The 20,262-nt window shown below is 44.8% G+C and overlaps 1 protein-coding gene across 1 annotated transcript in view; it reads right to left on the reverse strand.

Annotated features, from left to right (window-relative positions):
• Nucleotides 1–6,450: 6,450 nt before the first annotated feature.
• LOC115391637 (NACHT, LRR and PYD domains-containing protein 12-like) overlaps nt 6,451–20,262 on the reverse strand; it is a 435,710-nt gene continuing 421,898 nt past the window's right edge. The window contains exons 9-10 of the mRNA XM_030095923.1: nt 6,926–7,099; nt 6,451–6,571 (exon numbers count right to left, since the gene is read on the reverse strand). Coding sequence (XP_029951783.1) covers nt 6,451–6,571; nt 6,926–7,099 — 295 coding nt within the window. The remainder of the gene's footprint in view (nt 6,572–6,925; nt 7,100–20,262) is intronic.

A 20,262-nucleotide genomic window follows, 5' to 3' on the forward strand; every position in this document is an offset into this window, starting at 1 on the left:
GCGGCGAGGACTGCGATCAACTTGGCGCTGGCGTCGGCTCCTTTCTTGCGCGCCGTGTCGATGAGTTCCCGCGCCTTGTCCGGCCGCAGTTTGGCTCTGAGCACCTCGTTCTCACTGTCGGTCAGCACGCCGCAGTGCAGCAGCTCGTCCAGCAGCTTGTTCAGGACCGGGTCCGACACCTTTTCCACGAAGCTGGAGCGGACCTGAAACAGCTTCTCCTGGGCTGGGATGCTGCTCGCCAGCCGTGGCTGGTCTCTGCTCGCCGTGGTCACCGCAAGCATGGCTGAGAGGGGAATTAGAAATGGGAGAGTTCCACTGAGTTCATGATGCCTTGAGTTTGATCACAGAGGTAAAAGTCATGGATCACTGTGATCCTGAAACCAGCTGTTAAAAGGCAGGCGTTGCCTCCATATTGTTGTCCTCGGAGGACAAAACATGAACTGTGCAGCCGCTCGCTGTGCTCACCAGGCAGGTGGAGCTGGTGCTCCCACACTTGGGTTTTTTCTGCATCTCGCAGCATCAGGGTCACTTTGTCCGCCTCCGACAGCATGAGCATTTCAAACGTCGGGTGGTAGTTTGGTCCGTAGTTTCCAAAGAATTCTGCACGCTGCAACAAAGGCAAGCAGAGCTGTGAGTTCAAAAGTCACCGCTGGCTGAGCGGAGAGATGCTGGTACTCACTGCGGGCTGTATGTTGAAGTCCTGCGGCTGCGGCTCGCTGCACAGGCTGTAATACTGGCCTGTGTGCAGCAGACAGAAGGACGGAGCCTGGATGTGCTCACAGTCCAGCAGCTGAGCTTTCACCTTCAACCACAGCAAACAGCGAGTCATGTTAATTTGAGGAACGTGGAAGCAAACATCAACAAGAAGAAGAGAACATGGAAGAACATGTAGAACTGGGAGAGAGAACTTATGGAGCATGTATCAGTAGGAAACATATTCTCCCTGACTTTCTCTTGTTGAATGTGTCTGTATTTCCACATGCTGAGATCTTCTGTCTGAGTGGACTGGTTCTTACCTCGTACAGCGGCACGTTGCTGGGCAGCAGAATCAGCCACAGGACGAAACCCTGTCTGTGCATCGGTTTGAGGAACAGCAGGATTTGACTGCGAATCGGTGTCGTCATGAAATCCACAAAGCGTTTGACGAAGTCCCAGACGATGCCGAGGGCTGAAAGGTGTGGTACATCCACCACCACGTGGGTTTCAGTCACCTCCAGAGGCCGGATGAAGCTCATGCCTTCATCAGTGATGTGAGCCACAGAGAGGCAGTCAGAGAGCAGCGCTGGGAGGAGAGAAGATCAACGTCACCTCACATGTTACGACCTGAAGGGCTCTGAGGGGTCCTGATGGCTCATGGAGGAGTCTCAAGAGTTGCTCTGAGAGGTTTTCTGAGGGGTTTAAACTGTTCAGTTCTGAAGGGTTCTAAATCATCCTGAAAGGTTTCAGAGGATTCTGAAGTCCTCTGAATGGTTCTGAAGGTCTGAAGGTTGTCAGTGCTCTCACCGGGTTCAGGCTCGCAGTGAGGGAGGTGCAGCTGTCTGATGGACTCCTCTGGACACGTGATGCTGAACAGAGCTCCTCCTGGAACCTTTTGAGCCGACTGAAGCTGCATCTCATCCCAGATCATCATCTCATAGGTGGCTTCGCTCTCGTGAGTCACACTGAAGACCAGATCAGTCAGCGAGCAGTGGAACAGACCAGGACCGGGGAACCTGAACCTGAACCCAGGAGGGAAACGGCACAGTGTGGAGATCGTTCTCAGAAAGACTGGATAATTTACAATCACACAAAATATTGTTTTCAATCCACAGAAGGAATGAAAACGTGGATAAAATTGTCCGACGGCGTACGAACATCACTAACTGACCATCTGCTAAAGCTGCTGCTGCTCATGCTACTGAAGCTACTTTGGAATATTTCTTAGACTTTCAGCCATCAGTATTTAAACTGGGGAACCTAACATTACAGTGATTTCTCTCATGAACTAATTGGAAAGGCATAATGTTATTTTTATATTGTCCAGACAAAGATTTAACAGTTTTGGTGTGAATGATGACGACTGGTCTTACCTGTAGGACAATCCCATCTTCTCTTTTTTTACCTTTGGAGTGAAACTTGTCTGAACCTGAAATCCAAGCAGGCCCAAATTCAATGAGTGACTCTGTGCATTGATATCAGGAAGGAAACACAAGGACCAAAGAAGACACTCCTCTGAATTACAGATGAATGGATGTTTAGTGTGGTGGAGGTGTCTCAGTCTGTCCAGCTGGTCTCAGCGTGAGGAACCTTGAAGAGTCTGTAAAACAGCGCTGAATGAGGGCAACAAAGTTTCTCAGCACCTGACCCTGATGGTCCCATATCCAGTTGTCATGGAAACGTAGGCCCCACATCGAGCACCAATTAAAGAGAAATATTCTTGTGAAAATAGATATTTTACTATTTAAATCCCTCAAACCAGTGAGAAAACACTGCAAAGCAAAGTCAATACATGCAAATATTGACACATGAAACCACATATCAGTATGCACACATGTGCATAACACACACTTTCCCCTTCATAGAAGGCCGTAGAAATGTCTCTCTGTAAAGATGCTCAAAACGACTAAATGGGACTCTCGAAAAATCAGAAAATAACTGTAGCAAGCTGTCCGCACTGTAACTAAGAAAACACATCAGAATTCATATATATAATACTGTACTTCTTTCACAGAATATTAAATAAACGTTGAGCCGAATGACTGTAAGATCACACATAGAAGCGCACGACAAAGAAGACTAACACATCATTGCTCCTTTTGTTGTGGGTTTTTTTTTTTTTGTGCTTTTCTCTATTTTCACGCTTTGAATCTCATTCTCACACACTCCCGCCATGTTTTCTCTCAGGTGTATTTGTATTTTGATTTGACGATTGAAATAACTGAACACTCACCTTGTCCGTGGTCGGCATCCCCACACTGCACAGAGTCAAGGTCCCAGAATCCACAAGGAATGCTGGGTATAGGGGCTCCGTGAAGGTGGTGTGGAAGGTATGAATGAGAGTTTTGGTTTCTCCTGACAGCTGATAGAAAGACAGCGTGCCGGCTGGCCAGTCCAGAAACAGTCCCAGTCTCTTGACTCTGGACCACATCGGTTTGTTGTGTCCCTGAAAAGCTGGTATGTACGTGCTCTTGTTGTTGTGTTTGAAGTAGAAACCTTGTGATGAGCTTCTTTCGTTACACCAGGACTTATCACTACTTTCAATACTCGAGTTCAACTGTTCCTTCCTCGGTATACTTTTATAAGCCACACCGACACTCGCCCACGCGTTCCACTCCACCTCCCAGTAGCAGCGCCCGGTCAGAGCCTCCCTGCACAGCAGCTGAGGGAATGTGCTGAACCTCTCTGGATGATCAGGGTACGGCTGCTTCTCCTTGGTACGGCTCACCGTCCTGCCGCAGTCGGACAGGATGAGGGATTCGTGCACCGTGTTCGGATCCATTGACAGATCACAGGTGACTGGCAAAGAAACAACGAGTTTTCAGTGAGAACAGCTTCTGTACCAACAAGAGCACCACTGCTCCTCATTCAACCTGCAGAGACATTTGGAAGGAATCCTGCAGGACGTTCTCCAGACAGAATCTCCAGATCTTACAGTTCTTCTGTGGATTCAATCAGCTCCAACTTCTGATTCTTCATCTAAACACAAACTGACTCTGTTTCGAGGACTCCCAGTTCATCAGGGCAACAAACAACCCCAATTTCAAAAAAGTAGCATTGAAGGAAATCAAAAGGGAAAGAAATGATTTGTAAATCTCATGAACTCCGGGCTGTAGCCAGCATTTCAGAAATACTGAGGTCCACCACTCATTATCCCCCTGCACCTTAGCTACAAAGTAGAGATACACACACACACACACACACACACACACACACACACACACACACACACACACACACACACACACACACTTCAATGTGTGTGGTCAAGTTTTTCTCCTTCAGACTGGGAGGTCCAGAGTCGAGCAACTTAGCCAAAAAAGAAAAGAAAAGAAAATCTGCAGTGGGCAGTGTAGACCGTCAGTACTTTCTGGTTCTTCAGTCAATCATATAAAAGTTCTGGTTGTTAAACAAGGAGCGCAGAACTCAGAGAATTTTTTAAACTGGTCAATGCTGGTGAATTGCTTCAGTCCGGTTTTAAAGGAATACTCCAAAGATTTTGGACCCATGCCCTGTCCCGATCATTTACAAGTGAGATAAGCTCATAAATACCTTTTTTGTGTCCGTTCATCCAGTGGTTTTCTCCCAGCTGTTAGCATCATAGTTAGCCTAGCTCAATTGCGGGAGGTTATGAGGAGACAGAGCTGGACTGACGAAAGTGGACAAAATACTCCTTCCAGTGGTCCAGGGGACGGCGTATTAGCACGTGAAGTAAATCTGAATGGTTATAAACCATTTTAAAAGATGTGTTTTGTTTTCAATCCATGAAAATAACGTTTTGATGCACACAGACCTGCGCATGCGCAGTGCTCTGCGGAAGGGTATACCGGAGCACAGCAGTAGAAGCCATAGACTCAGCCACTGTGCGCCGGTATATCCTTCTGTGGAGCACTATGCTTGTGCAGATCTGTGTGTATGAAAACGTTATTTTAACGGATTGAAAAGAAAACACGTCTTTTAAAATGTTTTATAACCATTCGGATTTACTTCACGTGCTGATACGCCATCCCCTGGACCACTGGAAGGAGTATTTTGTCCACTTTCGTCAGTCCGGCTCTGTCTCCTTTTCACCTCCCACAGTTGAGCTAAGCTAACTACGACGCTAACAGCTGGGAGCCAGCCGCTGGACGCACAGACACAAAAAAGGTATTTATGAGCTTATCTCACTTTGTAAATGATAGGGATAGGGTGTGGGTCCAAAATCTTCGGAGTATTCTTTTCAGCATCTTCACAGCACTGTGCTCAGAAGAGGCTCTAAAATCTGTTGTACGAATTAAACTAAGAATGTGTGTACGTACAAAACAAATCCGTATTCATGAAGTGTGCCATATCCACACTGGTAAGGAGACGTGTTGAAGAATTGAAACAGTTCAAAGAGTCACGGTGAGTTTCCTCATGACATGATCCTGCCACTGGACGATCAGCTGTCATCTCAGTCCTTATTCTTACAAGGCTTTTGTCGGTGCTTCACTGAAATCACAGGACCTGGCAGAATTCTCCAAAGGAACATTAAGGAAACCAATCAGTGCATTTCCCTCTCAAGAAGTCGTTCCGTGCTCTCAGTGAAGAGAAAAACTCATTTTAAAAACTCATTCTCAACAAAGAGCATTGTTCCTCAAAACTTCCTTGAGTATTTAATGGGGCATTAACAGAAACGTCGACTCCCGTCACACAAGTCGACGTAAATTTGGAGGAGTCAACAAGTTGTAGGTTATTCTTTCTCTCACCCAATCACCCGACAGCGCGCAAGCCTTCATCCAGCGCATGCGCTCATCTTTCTCCATGAAAACATGAAGCGCAAGCCCAAGAATGTGAGGGAAGGTGACCCAGAGTAAGATTACTAAACTGATTGTGATCGAAGAATTTTAAAGTAATAACAACTAATTCATTTAAAACTGAAATTTAAACTCAAGTTGGTTTCTGAACGGTGCCTACTTGCGGTTCTGAAGTTTTTAATTTCCATCTATTTCACGTTGAAAACTGTTGTCTCAGTAATGTTCTGAACCGTGCGAGCAAGACCAGTGTTGAATTATCATTTCGACAGTCATTGGGTTTTGATTGTTTTATTTATTTCATTGAGACAACGCACTCTTTTTTTTCCAAACATGATGCGGACACGCATGGTGTGCGTCTTGGCTGCCGCTGCCTGAAGTTTTTTGCACTTAATGTTGTGAAGTCAAATTTAACAGAAAACTCAGTTTTTTAGCCTTTGTTTTGTTCGGGTTGAAATGTCTGCGGACTGTTGATGTTTGTGTCTTGTAACTGTAAATTGTTACGTTGCTGTGAACTTTAATACAAGTTGCTGATTGCTGGACAGCTGTGTGTCCGTGTTGTTCCCTGCTGTCAATGTGACGATGTCATCACGACCTGTCGACTCCACCTCGACTTCATTGACGGATAAGTCGACCTGAAAAAAACTGAAGTCATCAATGCCCAAGTATTTAACAAACATTTTGATCAGCTGTCGAAGCTGAATTGAAGCAACCACAGAGCACAGGAACACAGCTGTGTTCACACAGTTGATAAACGAGGTCCCTGGAGTATTTTTCCATTTTGTCCTCCATGCTCCTTTGTCTTCCAGTTTCTCACAGACGTCTCAGTCCTGTCTCTCACATCATCATTCTCTCATCTATTCTGTTCTCTTCCTTTCTCACTCTGTCCTCCTCCTTCTGCTGTCTTCTTGCCTCTGCACTTCACCTTTCCCTGCCTCTCTCCTCTCCTTTCTCACAGGAAAATAGGAAAGATAGAAAACTCTCACAGATGACCGAGACTCTTTCGGTTTTCCCTGGTTGTTTCTGTCATGGCAGACATGCAGTGGTACTTACACTGAGCGAGAAGCTGTGTGTTCACCCAGTGCTCTTCGTTATGGTCCACACTGAGGAAGAAGAGCACAGAGTGAGGAGCAGCACTCTTCACAGTCTCACTGCTGTTTGAAACTCATCGTCATGTTTACAAGCTTTTTTCTTTACTTCTTGAGGTTGGATGCTTTTGTTGGAGGTTCTGAGCTCCCAGACATCAACAGAGGTCTGACTAAATGTTCCTCCCTGAACAATGTGATCTTCGTGGACGTGTGTGTCGTGGATTCACACACAGGAACTACAGGCAGGAAAAATGTGAATTTTTCACTCCTCAGACTGTCTCATGGAGATTCAGAGGGTTCTTGTTGTTCACTATGGGATGGCAAATAGAAATAAACCTGTAGTGTAACAGTGCTGCTCAGTACACATACTTGAGTTTCTCCAGGCGACATTCGGGGTTCTGCAGTCTCTCGGAGAGCAGCCTCACCCCCAGCTCTCCTGGGTAGTTGTAGCTCAGGTCCAGTTCTCTCAGATGTGAAGGGTTGGACTTCAAAGCTGAGGCCAGGGAGGTGCAGCCCTCCTCTGTGATCCCACAACTGGACAACCTGCAGAGGAACAGGACTTATCGGGGGTGTTCCAGCAGCCCTGAAGCTCCCATATTTTATCAACGGCGTCTATAAATCTGTTTAATGGTTGAGACCATTTTGTGTGTGTGTGTGTGTGTGTGTGTGTGTGTGTGTGTGTGTGTGTGTGTGTGTGTGTGTGTGTGTGTGTGTACCTGAGGATCAACAGTTTACATTTTGACCTTCCGAGTCCAGCAGAGAGCAGCTGAGCTCCTAAATCCTGCAGCGGGTTTCGACTCAGGTCGAGCTCCTTCAGCTGGGAGTCGGAGCAGAGAGCCGAGGCAAACACCTGACAGCATCTACTCCTCAGGCAGCAGCCGGGCATCCTGCAACCAGGACACAGAGCTGGGGGGTACTGCACAAAAGTTGGATAAATACATCCAGGATAAATGAAAATGCGTGGCTTGGGTCAGCCTCGTCGGTGTTTTCTCGGATTAATCGGTTGCACGTTTGCCGAGCCAGGATGAAAAGACGCGGCTTACTCAAGCCAGGTGTGGAGCATCAGGATAAGTGCACGTTCATGGCGTTCTTCAGAAGACCACGAGATCGATCACAGAATCACAGATTGAAAATGGAACAAGGACAAGCATCTTACTTGACACGGGATGAGCAGCAGTGTGCGGACGATACCGCGGCTGTCAGGGGGGCTCACTTAAAAAGGGGGGTGCCCCAGAGCGAGGACTTTACACAAAACACGTCCATTAATTTCACTCCATATATTACAGCCTGTACGTCTGCTTTAAGTGGCGTTTAAGGCATAGCGCCCCCACGCGTCAATGGTGAGGACAAGTACTGCATGCAGGCCTGCAGCTTTATTAAAGTGAAATAGTGATGTGCAAATCATCCACTAAAAATGACCTAATTCTGCATATGGTCCATGATTATGATCATACAAAAATGATAATAACAAAATACAGGAAATACACAAGGGAAACAGCATTTTGCCAATATTTAGGGTATTTATTCAAGAAAATGTTAACTCTGTGTCCGTGTTATCTATTGAATCAATTGTCCTCATGCTGTGTTCTGTTTCATCCTCATCTGTCATGAAGAACAAACCTGTCGGCCAGAAAAGAACCTGCAGCAGGTGAAAACCAGACATAAAAATATTCTGCAGTCTGGTGCTTAAGTGTAGCCCAAAGAGCAGTTATCAAATAAGTGATAAATTTGTTGTCTTCTGAGAAAGAATTTCTGTATGATTTTAGCCATTAAAAAGTGGAGTCAGAATGATGTGGGACCCTTTCACTCCTAAAGGTGGAGTCCTGAAATAGGACGATTTTCCTATTTTCAGGAGACAGTTAAGACAAAATGATATGCTGTCTGTTATATTGTAGTCCATTTCAGTAGTGTGATACATTTATTTTTCCTTTGTTTCTCATTTTACTCATTGTGTAGCCTCAGGGTGGTTTTATTTTATTTCTTATTCTTTATTTTTTACATCAGTGTGGTTTAGTACCAGTTTCATTAAGGTTTTTTTTTCATTGTCTTTACAATAATTGTGAACCTTTTATTGTAGGACTTGTATTAATAAAGACAGGATTCTGAAATGTCTGTGTTGAAAGTTATGTTGGTCTTCATATAATCTGAGCAACAAAATAATACTAAAGTCAACCAGAACCTGCAAATGCAATGACTACAGTAATAAGATTTGGCTGCAGGATCATTAAATGATGTAATGTGTAGAAAAATCCAGGAAATGCTGTAAACCACACCCATTTCTCACATTGTTGACAACAGTTTAATCTTATCCTGGGTAGTTAGCCTGCTGTGGAGCAGGTTAGCTGCAGAGAATAAATCACTATGGTGACTTGCCCAGGATAAACTTGGCCAGCTTTTGTGCAATCGACTTGGGGATAACTTCGTCCAAGATAACCACAAGATCGCCACAGGATAACAACAGTTTGCCGGCTTAATCCCTTATCCTGGTTTTGTGCAATACCCCCCTGAACCCATGTTTTCACAGGACAGCAGAGCAGAAACTCTAAGAAATCCAGCAGCAGCATCTCAGACTGTTGGAAAACTCCCACCACACCATCCCACTGTTTGAACGCTACAGCACAACACCATCTCACACACTCAGACAGCTGAACATGGAGACACAGAACAGACAGAACATGACATCAGCTGGAGCATCATGTTTCCATGTTTACGTTTTTGTTCCTGTTGATAAAGACCACTGTTCCTTCTGCTGCATCACTTCCTGTTTTATCAGATTCTACATTAACTTCATTGGTTCTCCTGCAGTACTGCTAAACAAAGCAAACATAAAATGGCCCTAGAACTACCAACTAAGCATTGCTCACTGGTCTACAGAAACCTTGTAAGCCCTCCTGTGTGGCTCCTATCATCACATTACACTCACTCAGAAACCGTTCTTTACCCTCAGTGATTCTCAGTCAGTGTCATATTAACCTGCTGTTGGTCAGTCTGTTCACAATCTCATCTGTTTCATCCTAAAAACTAAAGCTAATTGTGTTCCAGTGGAGCAGGCTGAGTGACTGCTGGAATCAGTTTTCATTTACGGTCACATGTGATCTTGTCTCCAAATACCTGAATTCCTCCAGTTGACAGACTGGACCGATCAAGGCAGTGGGAATAAGAGTGAGCAGGGTTAACTCGTCATCGATGTCCTCACGGCTTTCCATTGTCTTGGACTTTTTAGAAAGGCTGTCCTCAGAGTGTGTCATAGGATTGTCTGCTTCATGCTGATAACTGTATCTGCAGTTATTCAGGTCCAGAACTCTCAGAGGGGATTGTTTGGACTGGAGGACGGAGAACAGCGCATGGCAATACAGAAAATTGAGAGAGAACCCGGTCAATCTGTTAAAAAATGAACACACACACACATCAAAAATTAAAAAGATGTCAGAAAAATTGTAAAAGCTGTATGAAACATCTTTGCATGCACACAACATCCAAAACCAAACAGTTAATTTACTCATTTCGTGAACTGTTCATGGTCGTGGGGTGCTGGAGACAATCCCAGTTCCTAAGGACGAGGTCAGGGCCCACCCTGGACAGTACACCAGTCCATCACGAAGGGACAGACAGTCACACACACATTCACACCAACAGGGGCAATTTAGGGTCACCAATTTACCTCACATACATGTTTTTACACTGTAGGAGGAAGGCAGAGTACCCAGAGGGAATCCACGCACGTACAAGGAGAACATGCAAACTCCACATAGAAAAGCATTTGACCTCACCAATCTGAGCCCAACCAATTATTTTAAGAATAATTGAATCCAGCAGTAAGAATTCATGACACACACCTCAGACTCTCCAGTTTACAGTCTGGACTATCCAGTGCAGCAAAGAGATTGTGAAGGTCATTGATGACCAAATAAGGAAAACACTCCACAGTGAGGTCTCGCAGGAGTGAATCTGCTGACTGAAGGGTGGAGATGAAGGCCAGGTCGCCATCACGCAAATCTCCATATCTCATTCTGTGAAATCAGAGAGAAAACACAACAAACCACAGTGTTCATATGGCTGCTTTAGGATTAATATCAAATAAGCTGCCGTGACTCCAATAAAGGATCATTTGGATTATTTGTCTCAATAAAAATTCAAATTTACTGAATTAAAAAACAAATCTGACACAAATTAAACTGTGAAGAAATTCTCTTCAAAAAACAATCCAAGACGAATTGTGACATTTGCCAATTGTTTAGGTCCTGTCTCATATTCTCTCACAATTTTAATTTTTTGACCTCAGAAGACCAAAAATGTTGCCACACCTCTGATTTGAAATCCTGTGATTTAACTTGTCACATTCGTTGGCATTTTTAACAGTCGTGTGATGCATCATTATATCTCACATAAAGAACAGAGAAGCCCAGACATCAGTGTCTCCTGTAACTTCCTCCAGTCCTCCTGTGGTGACCGTCATCCACTCCCAGACCAAAGACACGATACTCTTGTTGGGGATGCACTGATGGACAGATCCAGCTAAGGCATGACCCGGAGTCATGTTGTCTGCGAATACTGTCCCCCTTCACAGAGAAGACATGACCCCCGCCGTGGTGGAGACGCAGCAGACTTTGAAGCTCTCTAGAACAAAGAGAGAAACTTCTTCCTCGCAGCAGGAGGCCACCGCCATCTTGTCCCCCAGAACCTGAAATGGCTGCCCATCTCCTCCACCATGTGCTCAGAACAAAGAAACCCTCATGTAATGGCCGCTTATCTCTCCTCACAGAACAAAGAAGCCAGATAAGGGTGCAATGCCACTGCCAACCTCACGAGGGCGCTCGTGAGGTTCCTCCCCAGAGCAGAGGAGGGAGGACTCAGATCGCCTTCTGATTGGCTGAGCGACCGCCACTCAAAAGTTGAGATCCCGCCCTCCATCTTCAGTTCTCTAAAAGAATTTTATCCAGGAAGGACGCACAGCCGTCCCTCCAACGGATTATACCCGGTACCGAACGGACCCGCTGGCCGGGACTTTTGGGACCAGTTTCTCTTCACCGGTGAAGCCCCTTTTCCCAGCGGAGCAGAGCGGCAGGGACTCCCCTGGAGCAGACCGAAGACACCAGCAGGACCGCACCGCTACAGCTCAGCTCTCCTCCGTTCTCCCCCTCCTGGAGCCGACCAAAAACCAACTGAGGACCCGGACAGAGGAACCGGGACCTCTTCCTCCACGTGGACCCCTCCAAGAGCCCAGGGTTCTGTTGGTCGCAACAGAACCCGATCGATATCAGAGCGACGGCTTTGATCTCCCCACCGAACACCTCATCAGCCACAGGACACACAGCGGCAGAGAGCCGCTCGTTAAAGTCCCATCACACAAGGTTTGAAACCTGGGCGGGTTCAGATTAGATAGTGGTGATGATTCAATGCTTGTGTGTTTTTATTGTGGACCAGGACTGAAGCCGTTCATGATATATGCACTGTTGTTTCCTTTGTTTCCTTTCTTCATCTCTCTCTCTTTCTCCTCGTGCGCACGTTCACGAACACGAACTTCCTCCTCACAGATCAGACCCGCAAGATGCCGGCTAGCCCTGCATCTGTGCGTGTGAGGTAGGAAGACAGGCACATCTTTCTCCGCCTTTCCTCTTTACTAACCCGAGAGTAGTAAATTGAACAGAGCGGTAGACCTCGAGTCGAGAGAACGCATGCGCGCCGCTCGCCCGCCCGCTCGCTCCCCGCTCGCTCCCCCCTCGCTCTCGTCTCGCTCTCTCCTCTCTCTCTCTACCGCGCATGCGGACACCCACGTGCGGACTCGTCAGCGATCCGGACATTCACGAACACCCGAGCGTGACCCGAGTCACGCCTACTTAGTCAGTGACTCAGGATCGACTCCTCCTGTCGCTTCGGGTGGCCGCTCTGCCACACACACACCCACGCTCACACCAACACTCACACACACCTCCTCTTCCTCCAGGAAGAAGGACCACACAGCCGACCCAATCGGGCCACGCTCCGAACGGGTTAACACCCTCCTTGTGCGTCTCCAGACGCTCACACAGGCACGCACACACACACACACACACACACACACACACACACACACACACACACGCACACGCACACACAACTTGCAAGTTTTGAATGTTCTTTTTTTGTTGATTAGATGTGTTAATTAGTAATAGACATTGTTAATAAACGCTCATTAATGGAACTGAACGATTCATGCTTCTCTTTTTGGTGGTCTTGTAACAAATGTCCTGGTTGTATCAGCCTGAGCTCGATCTCACACCTTCTCTGATAATTTAATGGTTGTTTATCCAAAGATTAACTACCAGCTTAAATTATTTTTCCATCTTTGAGACTGAAAATTGGTAATGAATGTTCCTCTGACGAGGTGGTGCCCCGGAATTATTAATTAAATAACCCACAGGTTTATTTAATGCATAATTCACAACTTCCCTCAGCTCATTTTCTGTAATTTACCCATTTCCAGTAATTGTTAATTTCTGGCATTATTGATTAATTAATAACACCTTGTTAATCAATAATTTAAAGGGGCTGTATCATGCAAAATTCACTTTTTGTATGTTTTAACCTTGTTATATAGTTATGTACTCACCAAAAACACCCCCAAAGCATTTTTTTCCTACGTGCCTGTGTGTTTAAGCTTTCCTCGTGTTTCCGCTGCTCAGAGAGGCAGCCCCTCCCGCACCTGTGAAAACACTCTGTTTCCCATGGTCACGTCACACTGTGAAGATGGCTCCCCTGAGCCCCCCTCCCGCAGGCCCTCGGCAGTCAGCATTGTCGCTTTTTTCTAACTGTGATTACGGAGATAAATTTTGACCATCATCTGAAAGCAACTGTCAAGCAAGAGCAAGAGTCTGAAGGGTCTGAAGGGTCTGCGCTTCGTGAGTTTCTCACAGGAAAAGATGTTTTCGCGTGTCTTTGTGTGTAGAGAAGCAAGAGCTAAAGAGCTAAAGCTAGCTAGCATATTTGTTTTGAAGCGCTGATTGGCTGAAGTACACTGTCAGTCAACGTCCACAGGGGGAGAGGCGGGATTTTTAGTGAAACAGAGCGTTTTCTCTTCCGGGTTTCAGAATTAGCCCCAGAAAATCTTTTATTTCACACAAAATTACTTTTCCTTAGCGCCAAAAATAAACTATTACCATGTTAATGCTAGGGTTTGGACTAGCTAAAAAAGCTAAAAAAGCATGATACAGCCCCTTTAATGGTTAAATCACTCTGTGGTCTACTCCATTCCCAAATAGCTGATTATTTAACATTATTAACGAATAAAGAACCATTTATTCTGATTAATAATAATTGATGTTGGGTTAAATTACTTGGTGCTTCACTTTAAACAGTTTATTACACCGTAATTGATTGTTATTGGTGATCCACTGTGAATGATCTGCAATTATTAATTGGTAAATCAAAACTTACCCACATTAACAAGTAACCAAATTACTTAAAGTAATCCATTACTTCCAGTAATCAATACTTTAGTAATTTATCCCCAATTACCAATCGTAAACCCCAACACTCTGCTGTGGAAGATTATCTTTGAATTTGAAATACTTACAAAGCCTTCTTGCTGTTCTTTACATTCAGGAGAAGCCTCGAGAGTCCCTCAGATGTACTAAAACAGTTGGTCAGGTTTAGTTCTTCAATCACTTCTCCAGATATCTGCAGCATGGTGGACAGCACAGCGCAGTCGACGGTTGATAATCTTGCTCCTGCATTCAGGTACTTGGGGATTTCCTCCTGAAATTGCGCCTCTTTCAGCTCAAACTTGCAAAGAAACAGGTTCATGAACCTCTCTGCTGGGATGTTTCCTGTGTGGAAGCTTCTCAGGTATGTCTTCATGTCCTCCGAGGTGTCTGTACTGCTCTTCGTCTCTGGTAGTAACGCCTGCAGCATCGTCTGATTGGACTCCAGTGACAATCCGAGGAAGAAACAGAGAAAAAGGTCGAACTGCCCCTTCTTGTTCTGAAGGGCTTTATTCACCACCTTCTTCTGCAGCTCTAGCCAGCTCAGGTCTGCAATGTCCTCACCGAGGAAAGACGTCAGGGTGCTGCGATCGGTGGCACAGCAGTGAAACACGTGAAGAGCCGCCAGAAACTCCTGGAAGCTTAAATGCACAAAGCTGAACATCCTCTGTTGGTACAGGCCGCGTTCCTGCTTCAGGATTTCTGAGCAAAAGCCACAAAACACGGAAGCTTCATCAATGTCGATGCCACACTCCTGGAGGTCTTTCTCGTAGAAAAGGATATTTCCTTTCTGTAGCTGTTCGAAGGCCAGCCTGGACAGATTTAAAAGCATGTCGGCGTTCTGTGACCTTGACAGACCTTCTTTGGCCTCGTTCTTTGAGTTCTTCTCTCCATACTTCTGCTCAGATCTCCGTGTTTGAATGAGCAAATAGTGAATGTAGAGCTCCGTCATTGTTCTGATGGTTCGGCTCCTCTCGTCTCCGTTCTTCAACACTTCAGCAAGGATCCAACAAAAGATGGGGATGTGTCCCATGAAGTAGAAGCTGACCATCCCTTTGAGATAAGACAGGACTTCTGTAGAGTCGCTGAATCTCTTTCTAAAGTAAATCTCTTTGTCCTGGTCAGTAAAGCCTTGGACTTCTGTCATCTGGTCGATGCAGTGAGCAGGAACCTGGCCGACCGCCGCCGGCCGGGAGGTAATCCAGAGCCGTGCGTTGGGCAGCAGACTCCCCCTGATGAGACTGGTCAGCAGCACGTCGACTGCGCATTTTTGATCGATGTCACTCACTCTTCCACCTCCATCAAAGTCCAGGGGGAATCTGCTCTCATCCAGACCGTCCAAGATGACCAGGATGTGCACGCTGGTGAGATGTGGGGTATTTTCCAGTGGGCTCAGCTGAGGGTAGAAGTGCAGGAGAAGCTGCATCAGACTGTAGTCCCCCTGTTTCAGCATGTTCAGCTCTCTGAAGGGAAGCAGGAAAATCAGATCAATGTCCTGGTTAGATTTTCCTTCTGCCCAGTTCAGAGCGAAGAACTGAACAGCGAATGTCTTCCCAATGCCGGCAATGCCTTTGGTCATCACTGTGCGGATGGGTCCATCTCTCACAGGGAGTTGGAAACTCTTTCTTCCTGTTGTAAAAATGTCCAAGCAGTCGATCTGATCATAGTGTCCTGTAATCCGCCCCGTCTGATCTGAGACTTTGAAGTGGTCCAGTATCTCGTGTGATCTGAAATCGCCCCCCGGGGCCTGATCAGTGATGTAGAGCCTGGTGTAGATGTGGTCGAGTCGAGAGCGGCCGTCAGACGTCCCCTCGTTTATCCATGTGAAATTGTATCGAAGGTGACTTTTCAGCCTGTCTTTAACTTCCTTCATCATGTTTTCCCTGTCCATGTCTGCAGTCTGTCCTCTTCAGGTCAGACGTCTGCCTTGTTCTGGTCGACCTGCAACCAGTCAGAACAACCTGCATTTATACTGGCAGCATTTATTCAGGTTCCTTTGATTAATTACATTTCTTTTAGTTAAATAACAGAAGGAATTAAACAGGTGGCAGTAAATCTCCTTTGTCCTTACACACAGTTGTAGAAACAGTCTGTAGATTCCTCGCATGCTGTTTATTGGTGTGTAATCAATAGGCGTGTAATAAAAAAAAAAAGAGGAAATAAAATTCAAAGACGCATGAAAAAATTGTAAGAAATTAAAAAGGCGACAGGGAGCCGCGCACCACTGAGAATGATGATTTTTGATCCTCCTCCTCACCTACCGTAGCAAAACGAAGTGCACAGAAGAGATATGAGCTGACGCTCCTTCGTCAAATAAATCTAGGGCCGCCACTATTTCTCGAGTACCTTTAGTATAAAAAGTGATCGAGGCAAATTTTATAGCTGGAGGCTTCGTTTAATTAACCTCACGTGCCAACGAGGTGCACACGCACGTGTGTGTGTGTTTGAGAGCGAGAGAGATGTGGTGTGCGTGTGTATCACCCGGACTGTTGTGATTGACAGACATATCCAAGCGATGCCGGACCAGGTACTGACACCTGTCCCGTCATGAATTCCTGTCCACGCGCAGCCCAAATTTTGTGACTGCGTTGCACGTACGTGCCGGTTGTGCCGGTATACGTATGCACCAGAGCGCCATCGGGCTGCAGCTCTGTGTACAAAGACACCCAGAGAGTGAGACACTGGTTGACAGAGACAGCAGAGTCTGTCTGGAGGGAGGAGAAGGTCTGTCGACAGAAGTGAAAGTATCTAATCTGTCTGGCGCTGCCCCCGCGATTCAGAAACAGAAAAAAAGATAAACTCTAATACTAAATAATAATAGACTGACAGCGTATGTGCTACATTTACTGTGAATAATCGGCAATAAAAGAGCAAATAAACAGTCTGGAGCAACAGAAAAGCTACCTGAGGATGCATGGATCAGTGCACATACATGGAACGCGCACCACATGAGCCAAAAATGTTGAGTACTCGATCATTCGAAGAAATAATCAACAGAATACTTGATTGCAGATAAAACAAGAACCGTGTACCCTTTGGCTTCTTCAAAAAGCATTTCGTTTTGAACTAAAGACAGGCAACAAGAATGTTATGCTGTAGTTATCCTGTTTGTTACAGCAACAAAGCACTTTTTTATTGAGATTTTTTTGTTTGTATTTGCACTGATTTTGTTTTTGTTTTTTTCAAAGAGAATTCATTTTGTGGTGATGCAGCATTTTTTTGTATGTCTGCATAAAGAATAAAATTATTAGGAAAATTTGATTTTTGCTTAACTTCCTGCTGTTGGGGATTTTCTTTAATCTATATTTCGTAACATGAGTATTTTGTATCGTGAGTCCTGTTTCGTATTTCATATCGTTTCGTCAGTTGACCAATTCGTTACACCCCTAGTGATCAAACTTTTCTACTTTCTACTTTCCAATAGCTTATTAACAGCAGAGTGCTCCCCTGTAGCTGCTCACTGTCACCGTTTTTCACATTTCCAACATGGTTGCTAACATTTCTGTTTTCATTCTCGATATTTTTAACTTCATACACAACTTCTCAGTTTAAACTATTTCACATTGTTGTATTTTCAATATGCAATAATATACACTATAAGAGAAAGTCAATTTGAAAAAATATTATACTGTTGTTAAAATACCGCAACTGAAATTAAAGTTAATTTCAACTTTCCCAAAGACATTTGAACTTCAATCTCAAACTTTTAAACGTTGTTTCTAAAATTTTACACTTTTTCTGCCATTTTAACTTAAATAGATTCATTTTCAGCTCCTGTTAACTGCTGTTAAATGAACTGAGCTTTGTCACTTCCTGCTTAGTGGTGGAGAAAAGACAGGCTAAATACTCCAGTGAGCTCAAGTTTTCAGTCAGAAGCAAACAAGTTCAGAGACTGAAGCGTTCCAGCCTGGTAAAAAAAAGCGTCAGTACTCACAGAGCTCTTGAACATCACTGCTCTTCAGCAGGTCGCTGACAGTTTCCAGTCAAACCCTGAACAGGTTAAAAAGACCTATTCACACTCCGCGAGAAGCCGAACAAAGTTCGGCTGCTCAGGAAGTGTTCTCCCACCTCCTCCTGGCCGAACAAAGGTTGGCTGCCTCGCCCCTTGCCCTCCAAGAACATTCTTAGCTGGGTGATCGAGAAGTCTTCTGTGATTGGTCAGATTTTCCTGCTTCACCTTGACACTCCGCATTAAATGCCAAAGTACAGCTGATTGAAGAGACTGTGCTTTATTAAATGGAGAAAGCTCCAAGTTTTCCAATAATCACTCATAAAGTCAGCTAAATTTGTCTTTATTTAACTGTCCATGTATATATTTACATATACTTGTGCGTACCGCTTTTTACTTAACAACATGTTACTCATGTTCAACAGAAAAGTGCCTCTTTTGGCTATTTATACATGGAAAATTATTCTGGACTCAGATCATGTGTTAAACTGATTTTGTTTAACTCAGAGAAAGCTGTTTTATTTTTCATTATAGTTCATTTTAAAAATGGTAAAATGAGTTGATTTTAAAAAGGGTATAACTCAGAGTTGTTTGTTTACATCTTGTACTTCAGTTAATTAAAAAAAAAAAAAAAAACCTTAAAACCCAGAGAAATTGTTCTATCTTGCACTTACCGTGTTGGTCCGAATATACTTTGTTGCTGCAGCTTTAAATAGGTCAGCATTGTTATGCACCCGTCCATCCGCTTTTATCATGATATACATTTCTTCGAAGGCTCCTGTTTAATAAATCCTGTCCATAAGAGTCGAACACTTGCTGCGGTCCACCATTATCTCGGAATATTGCATTATCATGAGGAAATGAGCAAGCGCAGAACAAACGGAATGAAGCCATGTCTAATTTACCGATAATTCTGCTTCTGAATGAGTGTGTTTGCATTGGACTTAAAATTCCTCTTCAATTCCAAATAAGGGTTAATTTTGCTCTTAAGATAACCATGTAAAACCCCCATTTATCCATCCATCCATCCATCCATCCATCCGTCCATCCATATTCTTCCACTTATCCAGGACCGGGTTGCGGGGCAGCAGTCTAAGAAGAGAGACCCAGACTTCCCTGTCTCCAGCTGAGAGACATAGTCTCTCCAGCGTGTCCTGGGTCTTCCCCGAGGTCTCCTCCCAGTGGGACATGCCCAGAACTCCTCCCCAGGGAGGCACCCAGGAAGCATCCTAAACAGGTCACGGCCGCCATCTGTCCAATAAAAATGCTTTGCAACCCCCAGTGTGAGAGTGGATTTAATCCTTGGTTTTTCCCATATCAACACACAGCTAATAAATGTAATTCAGAATTATTTAATTCAGACACTTTAAAAAAAGAGGGGCTTAAACTAAGGGCACATTCACAGCAGCCCTGTAAAATCTGGACCTTTGACCAAAGCAAGACTTTCTGAGAAAATCTTCATCATTTATGCATGTCTGAAAGCTTCCCTGATCAAAGATCCGGATCTTTCGGGCAAACTCTGGCCTCCCTGAAAACCCCAGTCTCAGAAGAGACTTTCAAGCCTCTGAGTGGACTTTCAAACTGCTTCAGTGAGAGGACATAATATGAGCACAATGCATATAAATAGCAAAATAAACAAAGCCAACGGTACAAGTCAGAAAAGGCAGACGCACAAAGAAAGCGTTCAGCGGTCAGACGAGGAGTAGTGTGGAAGCGCAGGCGCTCAATGGCAGATGGCCAGAAGGCTATAAATCAGGTGGTTTGTGGTTCGCCCCTTGCCAGCTGCTTAGCCAGGACTTCTGGTTCTAATCCTCACCAATCGAATGAGCCGGATTTCTTCTTCTGCCTGTCTGGTCAGTGTTCATTATGGTCAAAAGTGCCGCCAAACCAGCAGCTTCTGTAATTGCATGGTATCCATGTGCAAGTCAAATTAAAATAAGGTGTGAAAATTCTTGGCAACATTTCGCTTTCATAAGTTATGTTTATGTATCAATAACTCAGTATTGTAGATTTTGTATGCATAATTTGAATGTCGTCATTTGAGAATGCTGTTCATTTTTCCAGGTTTGAATGATTTAACCACGGCCTTATGGATAAATTACTGCTTCAGGTCTGACAGACTGAGCTCTGTCAATAATTTCTTATTTGTTGAGCAGACAGACGAATGCAGACTCATATTAAACTGTGTTCATGTGATGCACGTGTTACACCTGATTATATTTTAAAGGAGTCTGTATAATTCATGGATATGAAACATATGGCCTGCGGGCCAGAACTGATCAGCAGACAGCAATGCT

This window comes from Salarias fasciatus, chromosome 7, assembly GCF_902148845.1.
Source record: "Salarias fasciatus chromosome 7, fSalaFa1.1, whole genome shotgun sequence".
Lineage (NCBI taxonomy): Eukaryota > Metazoa > Chordata > Actinopteri > Blenniiformes > Blenniidae > Salarias > Salarias fasciatus.